Below are 18,499 nucleotides of genomic sequence, written 5' to 3' on the forward strand. Positions count from 1 at the left end.
TGGGTATTTATTATCATTGAAAAATATTTTATCAGTTTCATAGGAGAAAAATAGTATCTCACTGTTTTAATTTGCATTTATTTTATTACTAGTGCAATTTTTATATAATTATTGGTCATTTGTATTTCTTTTTGGAGAATTGCCAAACATTGCTACCCCAGAAGTCAAAAACATTGAGTTGCTATTCTAAAGAAATAAAGGCACTTAAACCATGGAAATTAAGATTCCCTTATGTCCTTGGGAAGAATATATAATTTGAAAAATCAGAAGAAAACTGAAACCTGAACCTTAGGGTTTATTCTGAGGTCTGTCAAGTAAGTAACAAATCGCATGATATCCGATATAAAATAAGAATCCTATCTCTTCATTCCCCTCACACATGATAAGCTCTTGATAAATACGTGTGAATCAGTTTATTGCTGTTTGCCCTAGATAGATGGAGATAACCCATTCTTGATGCCCTGAGTATAGAAACCTGCTTTCCTTTGAGGGAGAACAATTGATTTTACCAAGGTTTAGTTGTTTCAGCAAAATTGCTTTTAACAGGATCAATGGTGAACTCAGCTGTATTGTCATTTTGTGTGTTACTACCATGTCACATATGAGGCTACTTGGGTGATTTTAACATTTTCTACAATGTTAAAATGTGTTAATGTGTTAATGGAGCACATCTGCTCCTGGTCATGGTGGATAGGCCATTTGGACTGGCCATCCTACTGAAGGCAACTAGAAAAACTGGACAAAATATTTGAAGGCATCAGAGAGCTAACATGACTTAAAAGAATTACTGGGCCCAAGACTACTGAAAAAATGGAGTTCCTGGGAGGTAAGCTTAGTGTTACCCACCACTGTTCCTCTGGGGGCATTTGCCAGATTTGGAGGAGGCAGTTCAGAGGCTGATTGTGCTTCTGACAGCCTCTGAGAAGTAGGATGATAGGGCCTGGTGAACCTCCTCACTTTGGATTGAGGCTCCAAAGGGCTGCATTCCAGGAATGAGGATAAACCAGAGTGGGAAATATCCAGGCTCTCTCAGTGGATTGTAGCTCAGCTTCCAATGATCTCATCCTTGTAGATTAAGGTGATAAAAAACTGGTAGTTTCCCCAAACCCTGGCACAAGCAAACAAAAGCCCTCTCTAGAGGAAGATGTCTTTCTCTTAGGCCTTGAATTATTTCTACAAACAATTTTGCTAATGTAATGTCCTGAATACCATAAAATGTAACTAGGCATATGAGGAGACAAGATAAAAAGAAACCCAGCAAAACTATAGGTAACAGAAACAAGTTCATAGTGGCTGGAGATATTGGAGCTAACAAACACAGACTTAAAAATTACTGCTCACAATATTCAGGGAGATGTACAAGATTGGGAATTTCAGCAGACATATGGACATTTAAAAAAAAAAAAAGAAAAAAAAACAAGTGAATTCTAGAATTTTAAAAATCCAATAACCAATAGTAGGAATCAGCAGATACCCAGAAGAACTGAAAGCAGGGACACGAACAGACATTTGCACACCAACGTTCACAGCAGCATTATTCACAATTGCCAAAAGATGAAAGCAACCTAAGTGTCTATCAACTGATGAATGGATAAACAAAACATGGTATATACATACAATGGAATATTATTCAGCTGTAAGAAGGAATGAAGTCCTGTTGCAACAACATGGATGAACCTGGAGGACATTATGTTGAGTGCAATAAGCCAAACACAAAAGGACAAATATGGTATGATCTCACTAATATGAACTAAATATAATAAGCAAACTCATGGAGTTAATATCTAAAATACAGGTTACCACATAGAATATGACTCCTGGGGAGGAATCTAGACCCAGCATCATGGGATGGAGAACATCTTGACCAAAAGGGGGATGTGAAATGAAATGAAATAAGTTTCACTGGCTGAGAGATTCCAAAAAGAGCCGAGAGGTCACTCTGGTGGGCACTCTCACACACAATATAGACAACCCTTTTTAGGTTCTAATGACTTGGAATAGCTAGCAGTAAATACTTGAAACTATCAAATTGCAACCCAGGACCCTTGAATCTTGAAGACGATTGTATAACAATGTAGCTTATGAGGGGTGACAATGTGATTGGGAAAGCCATGTGGATCACACTTCCCTTTGTCATCCCTTTGTGGATGAGTAGAAAAATGGGGGCAAGAAAAAAAAAAGGCACTCAGTGTTCCTTTTTACTTTAATTGTTCTTTTTCACTTTAATTTTTATTCTTATTACTTCTGTGTGTGTGGTAATGAAAAGGCTCAAAAATTTATTTTAGTGAGGGATGCACAACTGTATAATGGTACTGTGAACAATTGATTGCACGCTTTGTATGACTGCATGGTATGTGAATATGTCTTAATAAAATTGAATTATATACAGTGCAGCTGTGAGTGACGTTATTTGAAGAGGAGCAAGCTTGCTAGAGAGGAATGTCCTGGGAGAAGCCCTTTTGAAACCAGAACTTTGGAGCAGACGCCAGCCATGTGCCTTCCCAGCTAACAGAGGTCTTCCGGATGCTATTTGCTATCCTCCAGTGAAGGCACTCAGTAAATATTTTTGGAATGAAGGAATAAATGAATGACTGAACTGGGAAGATTAGACTGTGCTTGTGATGCTCTTAGCACAGTATCTGCATCTGATATGAATAGGTCTGAGAGATGGAAGAAGACGGCAGCATAGAGAGGGGTGGAAGCTAGTCAGTCCCCCTGGAACAACTAATAAACAATCAGGAGCAACTAGTAAAAAATCTGGAATAACTGCGGGGGGACAAACGTGACTGTCCACTCACCATACACCAACTGATTTGGGAGGAATGCCCAAGATCACAGCATAAAATCTTTTGAAGGCTGCCGTAAGATTCCCAACCCTCTCCCTTCCTCGTCTCCCGCAGTGACTAAAATGAAGTGACAAGGCACAATTTAGAACACAGGATGGCTTTCAGCTCCACCAACTGCGTGACCTTGGACAAATAACTCAGCTCTCTACGTCTTCATTTTCCTCATATACAAAACTGAGAGCTTCCAGCTGCCTTATGTGCAGATTACGGTTCAAATCCCCTCCTGTAGGATCTGGTAGGATCATTGAATTCAATTGAGAAGAACTGTGAAGCTCGCCGAGACATCAGAAAAGGACCTGGGAAGGATGTGCCTATCTCACTTCACTGGAAAGTTTCTACTTCAGAAAAGCCATACAGTGCCCAGGAGCCATGCAGACGAGCGGACACCATGTAGAGAAGGCAGAAGGCAGTCCCAGGGCTACCAGGCCCCCTGTTCCTCACCATCTGAGGTTACAGAAGCCCTTTTCCTAAACGTGTAGGCGTTTTCTTGAAGAGGAACAAGGAGAAGGAAATCTGAAGGTGTCCATGGGTAAGATTTTAGCCGCAACAGGGAATGATGGGATCTTCAGAGGAATAAAGCAATTGTATCAGAACGTCAGAGAGAAATGTCCCTCTGCTCCAGAAGAGTCGTAGTAAGATCCCAAAGCACATGACGGAAGTTTACAGATCCACACAACACCCACCAACACAGGCTGAACAGCAGAGAATCCATTTGTAACTCAACATACCAGTGAATCAAATGACCTCACGTGTTTGAAGTCCTCTGAACACTATCAAGTGCTATACAAATGTCACTTGTCTTTTGCTAAATCAATTCTTCAGAAGTGTAGGCACTATAGAAAAAGACAGCAAGGCCATAAAGCTAACGTAGATGGTACTTCATTATCGACTCTGCTGTGAGGTTCTGCTTTACAGCAAACCATCATGGGATATGTTTAGGTATCCTTAAAAAGGGGACTGGCTACTAGATGACAGTCCAACACTCTATGCACGATAGGCTGCGTATTTGAATCAACTGTAGAGCTCTATTTAGTGTTATAAAAGAGAAGGACACTTAAAAACTCTCATCAAGTCATTTAAACTTTCTGAGCCTCAATTTCCTTTTCTGTAAAATGGGCATCATAGGGTTGTCGTGAGATCATAATAAATGTATATGAGGAAAAAAAATTGAATTATAAAATAAATAAATAAATAAATAAATAAATAAATAAATAAAATACAGGTTACCAGAAGATAGAATGAGAATAGAGAATGGGGAACTGATGCTTAATTTGTGCAGAATTTTAAAATAAGTTTGATTGTAAATGTTTGGAAATGGTTAGAGGTGATAGTGCACATTGTCATGTGTGTGGATAAGTGCACTGAATTGTGTGTGATTGTGGATGAAAGGGGAAGTTTAGGGTTGTGTATATCACTAGAAGGAAAGCTAGAGGATGAAATAAGGGACTGTATAACATAGTGAGTCCTGTGGTGGATGATGAAGGTGGTTGATAGTTCTTCCATGAACTAGAGCAAATGTATGTCACAACTAAATAGGGTGGTATATGGGGAAAAAATGCACCTAATGCAAACTATGGACTATAGTTAACAGTAATATCTTAATGTTCTCCCATCATTTGTGACAAAGGTACCACACCAAACCTGTGTCATTAATAGGGTATAAGGGATATGGGGTTTTTCTTTTTGGAGCTAGAAAAAGGTTCTAAAATTGATTGTAGCGATGAAAGCACAGCACTGTGATAATACAGAGATCCATTGGTTGTATACTTTGGATAGATTGTATAGTGTGTGAATAAAACTACTTTGAAAAAAAATTCAGCAGGTTTTAACAGCAGATTAGACACAACTACTATAGATGAGAGAACTGGGAGCTAGGAAGAACTCTGATAGCAGATGTGTAAGACCTCAATACAAAATATTGTATAATATTATTGAGGGGAATTAAAATAAGTTCATGGGGTCAGTAAACTATATACAGCCCACAGGCCACATCCATTCAGCAAGCCTCCTGGTTTAGTGAGCTAAGAATGGTTTTTACATTTTTAAATGATTATATTCGTACTTACCTAATAGCCTCAATTTTGCCTCTTAGTCCACAAAGCCTAAAATATTTGGGATCTGGTCCTTTAAGAAAAAGTATGTCAACCCCTGATTAATATGGTAAAGGTGTCAGCTTTCCCCAAACTGATGTTTAGATTCAATAAAATCCCAATCAAAATCCTAACCATTTTCAATAAACTTATTCCAAAAGTTATATGAAAATTCAGGGGACCAAGAATAGCTAAGACAGTCTTGGAGAAGAACAAGATGAGAGAATTTCTCAACTGGATAGATAGTATAATTTGTCACAAGACAAAGAAACAGAATAAAATAGCTCAGAAACAGACCCACACATATGGACACTTACTTAATTTATGATAAAGGAAGGTATAATGGTTTGGAGAGGGCAGAGGAGGGCTTCTGCAATGCTGGTAATGTTTTTTGTTTTGTTTTTTTATCTTATTTGTGGTTACATGATAAAGTGTTGAGTTTTGTGTGTGCACTTTTCTGAATGTATGTCGTTTTCACAATAAAAAAATGTCTTTAAAAGACTATAACTAATGGTCCTATGCAAAGGCAAGTTACCTAAACCTCAGAGCTTTCCTTCAAAATTGGATGCCCTTTCATTTCCATTTAATATACATTTCAAAATTGAACACTTAACTACTTCCTCACCCCCTAAGGAATGTAAATTTCATGATCTTAAGGACCAAGAATATCCGGTTTGCTATTATAGTCTTGGTGCCTGGCCCAACTTCTGCCACACTTTAATAGTTCAATAAATGTTTGTTAAGGGAATTTAAAACAAGTTTGGCTAAATGCTATATCATTACTAATTTACAGTAGTTCATGCAGATTTTTGAAAATTGGATTAGGGGTTAGAGTGAATTACATTTCTGATGCAGGAATAGTGGGTTAAAAATTAGTTATTACCACACTTTTTTCATTGCCATTTGACAAAGACAATAAAAACAGATGTCCTGGATTGTGCAGATGGTTCATCAGTGTGGCCGTGACATGGCTGTCTTAAGGAAATAAAGGTGTTAACTGCAGCAGCGCCAACCTTTCAATTTAACCAAGATTTTCTTCTGTTTGGAAAATTAAATTTCTGAAATGGGTATCTAAAAAACAGAAATTAGGGTTAAGTGGCAGAAATGTCCACCAACTTCGCTTGAAGTGGATGGTTTGAAACTTGGAATGTATTTTGCCTCAAATAGAAACAATGTTAAACATGAGTAGGCAAAAAGGATATGTTACCAGAAGCATAGTTTTATAACAAATGTTTCCAGTTTTGGGATTCTAGAAACAAGTCCTCTGCTACAATTAGAGTAGGGGCCCTTCAAAATCCAAGCCCAGTGATCCCAGACAGAGTTTACTTCAGGTTAGGAGCCAGGATGAGCTATGATGGGAGCAGTGGGGTAACGAGTGAGGAGATAGAACTTGGACTAGGACACTCACTGCCCCAAGGAAGGAAGAAGAGAGCAAGCAAACTCCCATGAGTTTATACATTATCCCTTCCCCCGTTTGCCCTGGGGCCCTGATGTGAGATGTGAAGTCGGGATTGGGTAGAAACTGGGAGTTCCAGTCCAGGGAGCAGTTACCCCAGTCAGAGGAGGTAAATTTCAAGCTAAGACAACAGGGAAAGTGAGCTCAGGAAGGCACTTGCTTTGGGCAACTATATTAAGGTGACCATCATTTGTAAGTAATTTCGGTCAGTTGAAAGCCAGTACTGCCTGTACAGTCTTAGCTCTGGCTCAAGAATAAATACTGAGAGAGAAGCTAAGAGAGAAAATACCCCAAGAGAAAGTCATTTTGAAACCAGAACGAAGGAGAAGGAGGACCAGCAGACATTGTCATGTGTCTTCCCATGTGACAGAGGAACCCTGGATGCCATCGGTCTTTCCTCCAAAAAGTTTTGGTGTTAGAGTGTGATCTCAAAGAAAATCCCAATGGTCCCTGGAGGCAGTGAGAAGACCAGGCAACAGGTACCTGCTGAGCCCTTTGTGCTCTCTGTTCTCTCATGGTGCCCAAAGGTCTATGGAGACTATGGCAGATCCTCACATCAGCAAGATCAAGATCAAAAACGGTATGGTGAGGTCAAAGAGAAAGTGATGCATGAAAAAGAAGCCAAACAACAAGAAGAAAAGGTTGAAAAAGTAAGAGCTGAAGGTGGTGAAAATTATGCCATTAAAAAGCAGGCAGAGATCTTACAAGGGTCCCAGATGATGATCCCAAATTGCCAGAGCAGGTTAGAAGCTGCATACACTGATCTATAGTTATCAGAAACTGAAAAAGACTTGGAAGAAGCTGAGAAAAATAAAGACACATGTTCAGTACTGGATTCAGTGAAGTTAGAAGCCTGAAATTTATTTGTACAGGGTGTTATTGCCATTAAATCCTGGGATCCATTCCACATTTATTACTTTTGACCACTATGCATGTTGAAGTACTATGAGACTATGATTCTTCTTATGCCTTTACATATATTTTTCTTAGCCTAATTTAACGTGTCAAATAAGTTTGTCTAATAATTTTAAAAACTCCTTACAAAAGCCAAAACAAAAACAAAAACACCCTTAGGAAACCAGAAGTCAAGATAACAAGTGAAGGCTGTAGGACTGTAGATAAACTGACTACCCCAACTGTGATTTCAGCCCCTTCTCTTTATCCTCCTTTGTCTAATTATGCTGAATCTACTAACCACCGTTCTCATTTACTCTTTTACTTGGAAGATGTGGAAGAAAAGAAAGGTAGATATATGCCTTTTAATAGTAGGCTCTCCACAGATTGTGGCATTCTGAACCCTACCACCTTTAACTCATGGTTAAAGACAGAACTCAGAGCCGTAGTTATTCATAGAAGAATTTAGAATTCTTTGGAGTATATATGATCCAGGGTTACCTGACTTATATCAGCTTGTTCATATGTTGATCCGAACCTCAGAAGCTAAATCCTGACCAAATAGGCCTAAGAAATAGGGAAGAGCTACTATTAGATTATACACCAGGGCAAAGATAATCTTAAAAAGCTCACAAATGTCAATGGGAAAGCTTTAGCCCTCATGTTAAGTGATTAACTTCAACTTGTCCCATCTGCAAAGAACAAGTTCTGATAAAAATATGAATGTGTAAGAACAAAAAGACAGCTCTTGTATACAATAAACTAATGAGTTTCATATTTCTAAAAAAAAAAAAAAAGAATAAATACTGAAGCATGGCCTGGTTGTTTACCTTGATTCTTCACCACTTGATGAGCAGGATATTCTTGTTTTCACGAGCCTCTTCATCTTCTTTTGACCCTCCCTTGCCCAAACTGAATGTGGCTGTTGTTTCAATTTACAGTGTCATTTCACTGCTATGTGGTAGGGAAGGATGGGAGTGAGTACACCTACAGAAAGGACCCTTTAGAGTATTTGAAAACTGGAGCTGATCCAGGACCTTTCCCTGTGAATTTTGGAATATTTGCAATTCCTGAAGAGATTTGAAAAAATGCAGTATCTGCAATGGCACTGAGTTTGAGATCAGTGGGTAATATGGAGAAAAGGAGGAGGAAAAACTAGAAATAAAAATCTATACTTGGAAGCAGTATAGATAATAGAAAATAAATACAAATGCTTTATAAAAGGACTGGTTTTATTTAGTGTGACATAAAGAAACATATTGTCATGGGAGGTTTATGTAATTTCCAAAAATAACACTGAGGATGTCACTGTCTCAAATAAACTTAGAATTCCTGAGTCAGAGTAAACTCTCTTCAGTAGAGGAATAGTAGAATATTTTTAACTGGTGGACTCTGTCAGCATGTAGACTGAATGCCTAACAAGACAAGGCAGGGAAGAGATAGGTGATTGTATTAAGTTGATGCTTTTTGGAGTGTATAACCATTGATATGCCCATCCTTCAGTAGGATGCTGCATTTGAGTTGTGTTGCTTGTGTGGTAGTGGCAGGCTATGAATAACCATGCCTTAGGTTTATATATTCATTGATTTTCAAAACACTTACTTGATTGTTCACCCCCAAACATTCTCACCTCATCCCCTGACCAGAGGCACCCCACTTTAGAGCAGGCAGCCTTTTAAAATTCCAGGGGTTGAGACAAAAGAAGACTTTTTAGAGTTTAAGTTAACTTTTGCTCCCTGAACTTAAATCTGCCTGAGTCACTTGAACAAGCATTTACCTTAAAAAAATATTTCAGGACAGTTTAGAATGATATAGGTGGAGATTTGTGGAAAATGGGTGCAGGAATCCAGGAGGCAACTGCTCTGATGTCTCACTGGCCTGTGAAACAGTAACTTTGAGTCTTCCAGGGCTCTATCAGCTGAGAGTCTTTGTAATTGTAGATTTTCCTGGGGGCAAGAATTCACAACCCCAAGCCTGACTACATAAACTGGGTGCAGTCACCTTTCCACTAGGAAGAATGAATGGAAGACAAGGACGCTTTGGGTTCCTCTGAAATGTGCTGTACAAATATTAAGGGTAATCATTGTGGGATGGGATGTGCAGCCCTTTAATAAAAATAAATGTCAATTAACCTTCCTAAACTAGGAAAGGAGCTAATCTGTTACTCTTATGTATTTAGTAGTGAAACCTAAGGTAGCTAACAAACAGCCTGGGAGGGAAAAATGTATGTATGACCTTCAGCATGGAATAATATGAAACCACCACTGGAACAAATAATATACAAGTAACATCTATGTATTACTTAAAATGCTGCTTTGATCACTTCACCCCTCCACTCAAAAACCCTCAACGCACCCTATAGCCAATAGAACTAGGTGCAAACTTTTCAGTCTAGCATTCAAGGCCGCACCCGGTTTTTCCATTTTCGTCCCACAAATTCCCATGCTTTTCAGGTTCGGGAATCTGTGCTATTACCTGCACCTGCATTGCTCTCCCACACCTATCTGCCCACCCCCATTCAGCTGCATTTTATCCTGCCTTTGAAGTACCCAGCACCTGATTCTTATCAGCACATTTTTCCTTCTCCAATGGCTGCTGAGCTGAATCTGCACCACTCTCCAAGGCTTAGGCACTTTTCGAACCAGTCCGCCGTTTTACTCATGTAAAGATCTAAAATAAAAACGAAATGAAAGTGTTCCCAAAGCGTGACCCTCTCAGACCCAGGACAATTGCATAGTCGGAGAAGAGAGTCGAGCTGAGCCGAAGGACTCCGACCCGAGACTTTCCCTCCCTTTGGCTTTACAAACCGTCCAATACCCGGCTCCGGCGGGGACATTTCGTAAGTGTCCGCCCAATAGCAGAGAGAGGGGAAGAGCCTCGGTGGGGGCCCCGCCCAGTGAGAGGCGCGGAGGGGCGGCCCCTCTCCCGCCGCGACCCAATGGGAGTCCCGGCGTGAGGCACGGCCGGCGGCTCGGCGCGGATATATAGGAACCCACTAGCAGGCCGGCGCTGGGATTCCTGGTGTTACTGGAGACTCGTAGCGCGTCTGCAGTCGACGGCCCTCTGTAGACTTCACCAGCGGAGTAACCATGGTGAGAGGGAGCTGGGGTCACCCGAGTCAGGGGTGAGGGGGTACTGCGCGGGGAGAGGGTGCCCGGGGAGCCCAAGGTAAGGGCAGGCTGAGCGGGAAGGGGGCGCCGGGGCTGTTTAGGGTGTGGGCGGGCTGCGCGGGGCGCGGGTGTTTGGGGGAGTTCATGGTGAGGGTGGGCTGTGAGGTGGGCTAAGGATACCTGGAGAGTCCAAGCTCTGCTTTCCTACGCCCCTCCTCCAAGGGGCAGAGTGCGGCATAGAAAAACTCGGAGCGCTTCAGTAGCACTCCGGGACTGCGGAGATGAGTGAGAGGTATAACGGGGGCCGGCGCAGCGAGAACGTGGAGGGGGGCGGGTCATACCTGCGCTGCGCGCAAGCTCGGGGCGGCAGTCTCGGCCCGGCTGTGGAGCGCGCCCCGGAATCTGCAGGAGACCTAGGACCCGCCCCATCTTTCTTCCGCTGCGGTCCGGGACAAAGAGGCACCCGCCTCGAGCCGGACTCCCGCCTCCCTCTGAGATCACACTCCAGCGCTGGACGCTGGACCTGGGATGGTTAGGAAGCTCCAACAGGTTTCTCTAGTTCAGAACTCGTTCTTGGAGGCCGGGCTCCAGCCCTGAGGTGAGAGGTCCACGACCTTTGGCCTCGGGCTTTCAGTAAGCTCCTGGAGACAGGGAAAGAATGTCCTGTGTTCCAATTTTCTCCTCTTTTGGTGCCTAAGGATTTGAGATGGGCACACAAGCCCCCATGCCCTATCTTGATCCCTGCATCCGCTCTGAGCCCTTTTAAACGCTCTAAAGCTGTCTTAGAGGGTAGTTCCTAAGATGGCTAGGTATTGCCAGCTGGCCTCCTAGAACACCTCCTGTGCATCTGGGATGTGTGCAGCCCTTTCAAACCGATCCTCTAATTGTGGGCTGGGGTGAAGGATCAGAAGGCCGGAGAGTCTATCCTCCACAGAAATGCAAAAGTGATTTGGGCCTTCTGGCTTCTGCTCTGACCCTGGAGCGACACTGCTTTTAGCAACCTGTCTGTCCTGCAGTAGGTACATGTCCCCCAGAAAGGGGATGGTGGGTGAGCATTCAGGATGGCTCAAACTGTAGCGCCACTGCCTCAGTGAATCTGAGGATCTGAACTAGGAGTGTGCTGCCTCTTCAGAATGTGTAGGAGGCAGAGAGCCTCTGCCATGGTCCCCAGAGCTTGAGCTGAGGAGCTCCTGGTAGGCCTGACTCAGAATACAGGACTCTGAGCTTTTCCAAGCTGCCCCAGCCAGCCAAGGGTTGGGGGGAGATTTGGCTACTTGGTTTATGATTCTCTCTACTTCCTACACCAGAAGACCTAGGCTTCATCATCTTTGTTCTTAAACCCTGAGTAAATGAAAAGAAAATGAGGGCCTAGAGGTAGTTTAGTTTAAAGTGTGGGAAGTCCTGGAAAGAGACCCCAGTTTTTTGGGGGGTTTCAGACTAGGTAGCAGACTTCGAGGCTTCCGCCTCCAGGGAGGAAAGGTAAGGGTTGCTCCGGGGGGTGGGGGGGGGCTTTTTCACATCCCCACCTTCCTCCCCACACCTCTCACAGTATGTCACTTTGCTCTGCACCCCCCCCCCCCCCAGCGTGAGTGTATCTCCATTCATGTGGGCCAGGCCGGGGTGCAGATGGGCAACGCCTGTTGGGAACTCTACTGCCTGGAGCACGGCATCCAGCCCAATGGCACCATGCCCAGCGACAAGACTCTGGGAAGTGGTGATGACTCCTTCAACACCTTCTTCAGAGAGACAGGGGCTGGCAAGCATGTGCCCCGGGCAGTCTTTGTGGACCTGGAGCCTGCTGTCATAGGTGAGTGGGGCTGTGGGGGGTGCTCCTCTCCCAGCCCATGATGGTTTTGTTTTTCTTTTTTTGTCAGCTCCAAAGTCAGTGGGAAGTTCTGCTTAGGAGAAAGACATTTGGAATGCAGGCAACCTCCTGCCAAGAACAACACTGAAATCTGCTGCTTTTGTCTAGACTCTGTCTTCAGAGGGGTCCTGGGGGCTTCCTGTGCTCAGGGAGGGAGATCAGTCAAACAGTTCTGCCCAGAAACTGCCAGATGTTTGACTCAGGGTCAGAGTGAGAATAAAGGCTGCAGAAAGGGAGTGGATATAATAGCAGAAAGTTTAAACATCCTTTTCCCTTCCCCCAGACTCTGAGGATAACATTGCCTAAGGAACCAAGAGCTGAGACATTTATACTGGCCCCTGCTCAGCTTTAGCTGAAATAGGCCCCCTAATAGGATGTGGGCCATTGTGAACAAGGCTGTTGCTGGCTCCCAGGGGCTTTTCTCCTTCCTTCTGCATCTGAATCTCCTCAATTTCCTCCTGAAAATTTTACCCCCTCTCTCATCTTCCTAAAGACACCACAGATGTTAAACTGTGAGCTGGATTTTCTTCATTAGTCTGCATTCTTATACCCCAATCAAAAGTCAAGTGAGATTCCCTTGAACACTTCTCTGATCCCTCCACCAAGCAGAATAAAGTGGCTGAGATTGGAGGGGAGGGACAGTTGAGGGCACCCCCTGGCTTTCTCCCCCCAGGCCCAGAAGTGGGCCTCCAGAATGCCCCGGGCCCATCACTCTGTTGTCAGTTCCACCTGGGGGTGCTTGGCAGCAAAGGTTCAGGTGCCTGTTCTCTTGAGGAGCCTCCCTTACCTTTGCCCTCTTTCTTCCCCTCAAGATGGGGTAAGAACTGGCATTTATAGGCAGCTCTTCCACCCCGAGCAGCTGATATCTGGCAAGGAAGATGCTGCCAACAACTATGCCCGTGGCCACTACACTGTGGGGAAGGAGATCATCGATCTGGTGCTGGAGCGAATCCGAAAGCTGGTGAGCAGGACCACGTGCCCCAGAGGGAAGAAAGGGAACCCACCCATGGGCCTGTGGCTGCTGCCATTGACGTCCTCATCCTTCTTTCCTCTAGCCTGTCCCTCAGTACTGCTTCCCCTAGAGGGAGCTGTGTGTCCTGGGTGTGGACCTAGAGGTAGAGGCCTGAACAACCCACTCAATCCCGAGTGTGTCTACTCTGAGGCTTCTGCCCTGCTTGTTTGTTCCTCACTTTGCCAGGCCTGATTGTCTGAGCCAGACCTTCTTTGAACTAGGATCCATCTCTAGCCCCAGTATGTAGGAGGAAGCTGCCTTGCAGCCTGGCTGGCTGTTCTTACACTCCTAGGCAGAACTTTCCAGCTGCTTAGCTTTTAACCACTTCCTCTGGTTACCCCGTCCGTTGCTTGAGGCACTGAGAACCAGGATGAGGCCACCAAGGAGCCAGGACTTTGGTTCTGTCATCTAGACATATTTTCTGCTGCTCAATAGAGATTCTGAGGAGCCTGGAATGACCTGAGGAATGGGATTTGTGCTCCCCACCTCAAGAATGGAAATAAAGCACCCCCTAGGTTAGACTTTCTTAAAAAGTGAAAATTTGTTGCTTTTGCCCATATGTTTGATATAGATTACTGATTTTCTGATCCAAGGAACAGCTACATCAGAATTACCTAGGGTACTTGTTAACTTGTTAAACCTGCAGGTTCTTGGGCTCTAGCTCAGGTGGGGCCTGGGAATCCGCATGCTCAACGAGCTACTACCCACCCCCAGACTAGGAGGCAAAAGCAACAAAGCTGAGGGGGCCCATCTCTCTGGCTACAAATCCTGTGGTCCACCTTACCCTCGTCCCCTTCCTCCTACCACTGTACACATACCACCTGCCTTTCTAGGTCATCTGTCTCCCAAGAATTCCTAGCCCCTTGTAGGTATTCTTTTCTCCCTTCTACAGAGGTGAAGCAAAGAAGCATGAGGGGACTTTCTGCGGGTGATGAAAATTCCTGTATCTTGATTGATTTGGTGGTTACAAAGATTCATACACATCAAAATCACCAAACTGTACACGCAACAGAATTCATACATTTAAATATAAACCATACTTAAGTGTATTGGGGTTTTTTGGTTTGTTTGTTTTTTCTTTTAAATACAGAAGTGAAAACAATAGTATTATGTCACAGCTTTCTAGGCAGAAAAGGATTCCATCAGGAGAAGAAGTGGAGGCAGGCAATATGCCATCTGCATGCTTAACAGTGTTTGTCTTCTATCCCAGACAGACCAGTGCACCGGGCTTCAGGGCTTCCTAATCTTCCATAGCTTTGGGGGTGGCACTGGCTCAGGCTTCACCTCCCTGCTGATGGAGCGGCTTTCTGTTGACTATGGCAAGAAGTCCAAGTTGGAGTTTGCCATCTACCCAGCCCCCCAGGTGTCCACAGCAGTGGTGGAGCCCTACAACTCAATATTGACCACCCACACCACTCTGGAGCACTCAGATTGTGCCTTCATGGTAGACAATGAGGCCATCTATGATATCTGTCGCCGTAACCTGGACATTGAGCGCCCCACCTACACCAACCTCAACCGGCTCATTGGCCAGATTGTGTCCTCCATCACCGCCTCCCTGCGCTTTGACGGGGCCCTCAACGTGGATCTCACTGAGTTCCAGACCAACCTGGTGCCCTACCCCCGCATCCGCTTTCCCCTGGTGACCTATTCGCCCATTATCTCGGCCGAGAAGGCCTACCATGAGCAGCTCTCAGTGGCGGAAATCACCAATGCCTGCTTTGAACCCTCAAATCAGATGGTCAAGTGTGACCCCCGCCATGGCAAGTACATGGCCTGCTGCATGCTCTACCGTGGAGAAGTGGTACCCAAGGATGTGAATGCTGCCATCGCCACCATCAAATCCAAGCGCACAATCCAGTTTGTGGACTGGTGTCCCACGGGTTTCAAGGCAAGTTGGGGGTAAAAGAGGGACTTGCATGTGGCCTGTGTACCTGCTGAGAAGGGAGATTCCCATAGAGCTGAAGGCATAAAGAACAAATGGGCTGGGGATGAAAAGAATAGGGGCAAAGAACAGCTCTAGAGGCTGTTTTTAAGTTGGTAGATCTCAACTTATCCAGAACCAGGCCTTTGAGCTCTTAAGTCAAGAAAAGTGTCAGTTTTGTGTAACTTAACTGGGCAAATAGGCATCCCCCAGGCTTGCCAGTCAAATTGGGGGAAAGGATCTGACGTATTTAGCTTGTTCCTGTGTGCTGGGGACACAGCCACCTAATATGGTTCCTGTTCAGAAGGGAAGCCTAGAAGGGCCTACCATTCAGATAATGGGAAAGCATTTGGATCAGAAGGCTTCCTGTGATCTGTGTCTATGAAGGCACTTCCTTCGTCTCAAAGTAAAGAAGAACTGGTCTATACCCCACCCTTTTATCAGCTCACATTCCCAGAGGGCACTGGGCATATGACCTAGTTTAAGTTTTATGGGTTTTGTTCCAGTCTAAGAATCGAGAGAGATTAGAGGTAGCAGCTGTGGCATTTAGAAAATATATACAGCTTTCCGGCCCTGTTACCCTGCTGTGGATGAGTGACCCAGAGGAAGGGGCGGCAGGAACTCCTCTGTGGTTGTAAAGATAATAACTGCTTGCTGGTCTCATTCTGTAGCTGAGAACTAGAAATGACAGGGGTAGGGTATCTGGGAAGCAGACTGTGTTTCCATCTCCATATTAGGGAGAACTGTAGCTATTCACAAGAAGAACAGGGTGCCTTTAGGAAGTAGTAAGGTTGCTGTCCCTAGAGGCATTTCTAAGGGAGCTGAATGGCCTTTAAAAAAAAAAAATGAATATGAAATGTATTTATATATGCTAAATAGACCAATGTTTAGAGTAGGTGAAGTTTGGATTCAATTGGAGATCTTCACAAAAAGTTTCATATTTTTAAACTATTAATTATCTAAACCACCGGAAAGTAGGAAGACTAGTACTGTACAATTAACACCCGTATCTCCACTACCTAGATTTAACATCTCTCTACTATATTTGCTTTATTTATTTATTTATTTTACTATTCCATTTAAACACACTTAGAGCTATTATACTTCTGACATCTGAATGTTGAAGTGCACCACGAAGGCATCTCTTATATAATGTACAAATACATTTTTATACCTAACAATATTAATTCTCCGCCAAATAAAAATATTCTGTATTCAAACTTTCCCTGGTGCCACAAATGTTTTTTATAGTCAGCTCTTCAAAATCAAGGATCTACTGAAGTCTTTTAATGTATAAGAGTCTCTCCTTTTTCTTGATAATGACTTTTTTTTTTTTTTAAACAAATTTATTGTCTCAGTTCTGGAGGCTGGAAGTCTGAAACCAAGGTGTCAGCAGGGCCAGGCTCCCTCTGAAACCTGTAGGGGAGAATCCTTTCTCATCTCGTCATAGATTCTGGCAGCCACCAATCCTTGGTATCCTTTGGCTTGTAGATGCAGCACTTTGTTCTCTGCCTCCTTCTCCAAATGGTGTTCTTGCTTCTTGTCTGTCTTTCCCATGTCCAAATTTCCTCCTCTTTATAAGAACACTAGTCATATTGGATTAGCTAATACCTGCCTAATCCAGTTGGGCCTCATTTTAACTTATCACATCTTCAAACACCGTATTTCCAAATAGGACTGACCAGTTGTGACTTTTTGAAGGGATTAGTCTTGTCTCTTAGAATGTCCCAGGTTCTGGATTTGTCTGTTCCCTTGTGGTGGTGTTTTTGTTTCCCAGCTGCTAAAACAAATACCGTACAAAAGGCTGGCTTAACAGGAATTTTTTGGCTCAAGGTTCAGAGGCTAGAAGGCTTTCTTCCTCCCAGGGTCAGGATCTTCTGGCTGACAATCCCTGGGGTTCCTTGGCTTTGCCATCACTTGGCAATGCACATGGCAGCATCTCCTCCTTTCTCCTCCGGGTTCTGTTGACTTCTAGCTTCTGGCTGCTCCCTGTGGCTTCTCCTTTCGTGCCCAATTTCCTTTGCTTATAAGGACTTCAGCCATACTGGATTAAGGCCCACTGTCTTTCAGTTTGGGCACACCCTTAGCTAATAACATCTTCAAAGGTCCTTTTTACAGATGGTTCACACCCATAGGACCAAGGTTGGGGACCTGAACATGCCTTTTGTGGAGGGGCATGATTCAGTCTCCAATAATTGGTGTATTTGTCCTCTATCCCCATATTTCTTACAGATTAGCAAATGCCAAACACAAGATGACTTTCCCTTCCCCAGTTGTGGGAATCCTTATACAGACCCTTTCCAGGGAACATGGAACTAGACCCTAATACTATTTCCGGTTTCTTCTTAGGTTGGCATCAACTACCAGCCCCCCACAGTGGTGCCTGGGGGGGACCTGGCCAAAGTGCAGCGGGCAGTCTGCATGCTAAGCAACACCACAGCCATCGCCGAGGCCTGGGCCCGCCTTGACCATAAGTTTGACCTGATGTATGCCAAGAGGGCCTTCGTGCATTGGTATGTGGGTGAGGGCATGGAGGAAGGGGAGTTCTCTGAGGCACGAGAGGACCTGGCCGCTCTGGAGAAGGATTATGAAGAAGTGGGCTCAGAGTCGGTGGGTGGCGAGGATGAGAGTGAGGAGTTCTAGGGGGTCCTGGTACGTGCAGCACCCCATCTATCTCCCCAGTTTTGTATCTCATATTCCACTGTTTTCCCCAACCCCCTATAAATACAGTCGATGTCTCAAGTGATACAGAATTCTGTGTGTTCCATTCTGCCCAGGCAGTGGGTGTTTTTTAGCCTCTCCAACTTCCTTTTGCATCCTGCAGATTAAGGGGCAGGGTGGCCTCTGCCCCTGGAGATTCCAGCCAGGAGGATGGCCACTACCATCTTGCTGGGTGAGCAGGCCATCCTGACAAATATTCGCAGGCTCAGGACCTGGGCTCTGGCACTTTGTGTTCACATGGTACATCCTTTAGCCACAGCCCACCACAGGGAAGGTAAACCTTCTAGAAATTCTAGTGAAAGCTGCTAAAGGCTTATCTGTACCAAGCTTCTGGGACACAAGTCTGTCTCACTTCTTCAACCTGGAAGGAATCAAGCATTTTTACCCATCCTCCTACCACATGGCGAAGAGAAGGCACTAGAGGTTCAACTCAGTAGCCAATCTGGAGCAGCCGTCTTACCATTTAGGGCTCTGCCCTGATGTCTTAATTCCCTAATGGCCCAGCTCTGGCATTGCATGTGTCTTATCCGTGCGCCCCTTCTTCCATTTTAGCAACTCAAGTCTCCCTTGTTCTAGCTGGTG

General features: G+C 44.3%; 1 protein-coding gene and 1 pseudogene across 2 annotated transcripts; both read left to right on the top strand.

Annotated features, from left to right (window-relative positions):
* The first annotated feature begins 6,932 nt into the window (after positions 1–6,932).
* Positions 6,933–7,249, top strand: LOC119515901 (annotated as a pseudogene).
* A 3,032-nt stretch (positions 7,250–10,281) lies between these two features.
* On the top strand, positions 10,282–17,932 carry LOC119526134 (tubulin alpha-8 chain). Of its 2 annotated transcripts, none has more exons than XM_037825029.1 (5): positions 10,282–10,378; positions 11,981–12,203; positions 13,073–13,221; positions 14,483–15,163; positions 17,546–17,932. In XM_037825029.1, the coding sequence occupies exons 1-5, from the start codon at positions 10,376–10,378 to the stop codon at positions 17,837–17,839; spliced, it is 1,350 nt and encodes a 449-aa protein (XP_037680957.1). In that variant the 5' UTR covers positions 10,282–10,375; the 3' UTR covers positions 17,840–17,932. The 2 variants fall into 2 exon arrangements, with proteins under 2 accessions (XP_037680957.1, XP_037680958.1); XM_037825030.1 differs by lacking the exon at positions 10,282–10,378 and adding an exon at positions 10,770–10,994.
* The last annotated feature ends 567 nt before the right edge of the window (positions 17,933–18,499 follow it).

Source organism: Choloepus didactylus, chromosome 2 (assembly GCF_015220235.1).
Source record: "Choloepus didactylus isolate mChoDid1 chromosome 2, mChoDid1.pri, whole genome shotgun sequence".
In the NCBI taxonomy this organism is placed as follows: domain Eukaryota; kingdom Metazoa; phylum Chordata; class Mammalia; order Pilosa; family Megalonychidae; genus Choloepus; species Choloepus didactylus.

Coding starts and splice junctions, on each gene's coding strand:
- LOC119526134 (XM_037825029.1), top strand. Junction 13,222..14,482: donor TGGAGCGAATCCGAAAGCTG/GTGAGCAGGACC, acceptor CTTCTATCCCAG/ACAGACCAGTGCACCGGGCT. Junction 15,164..17,545: donor GGTGTCCCACGGGTTTCAAG/GCAAGTTGGGGG, acceptor GTTTCTTCTTAG/GTTGGCATCAACTACCAGCC.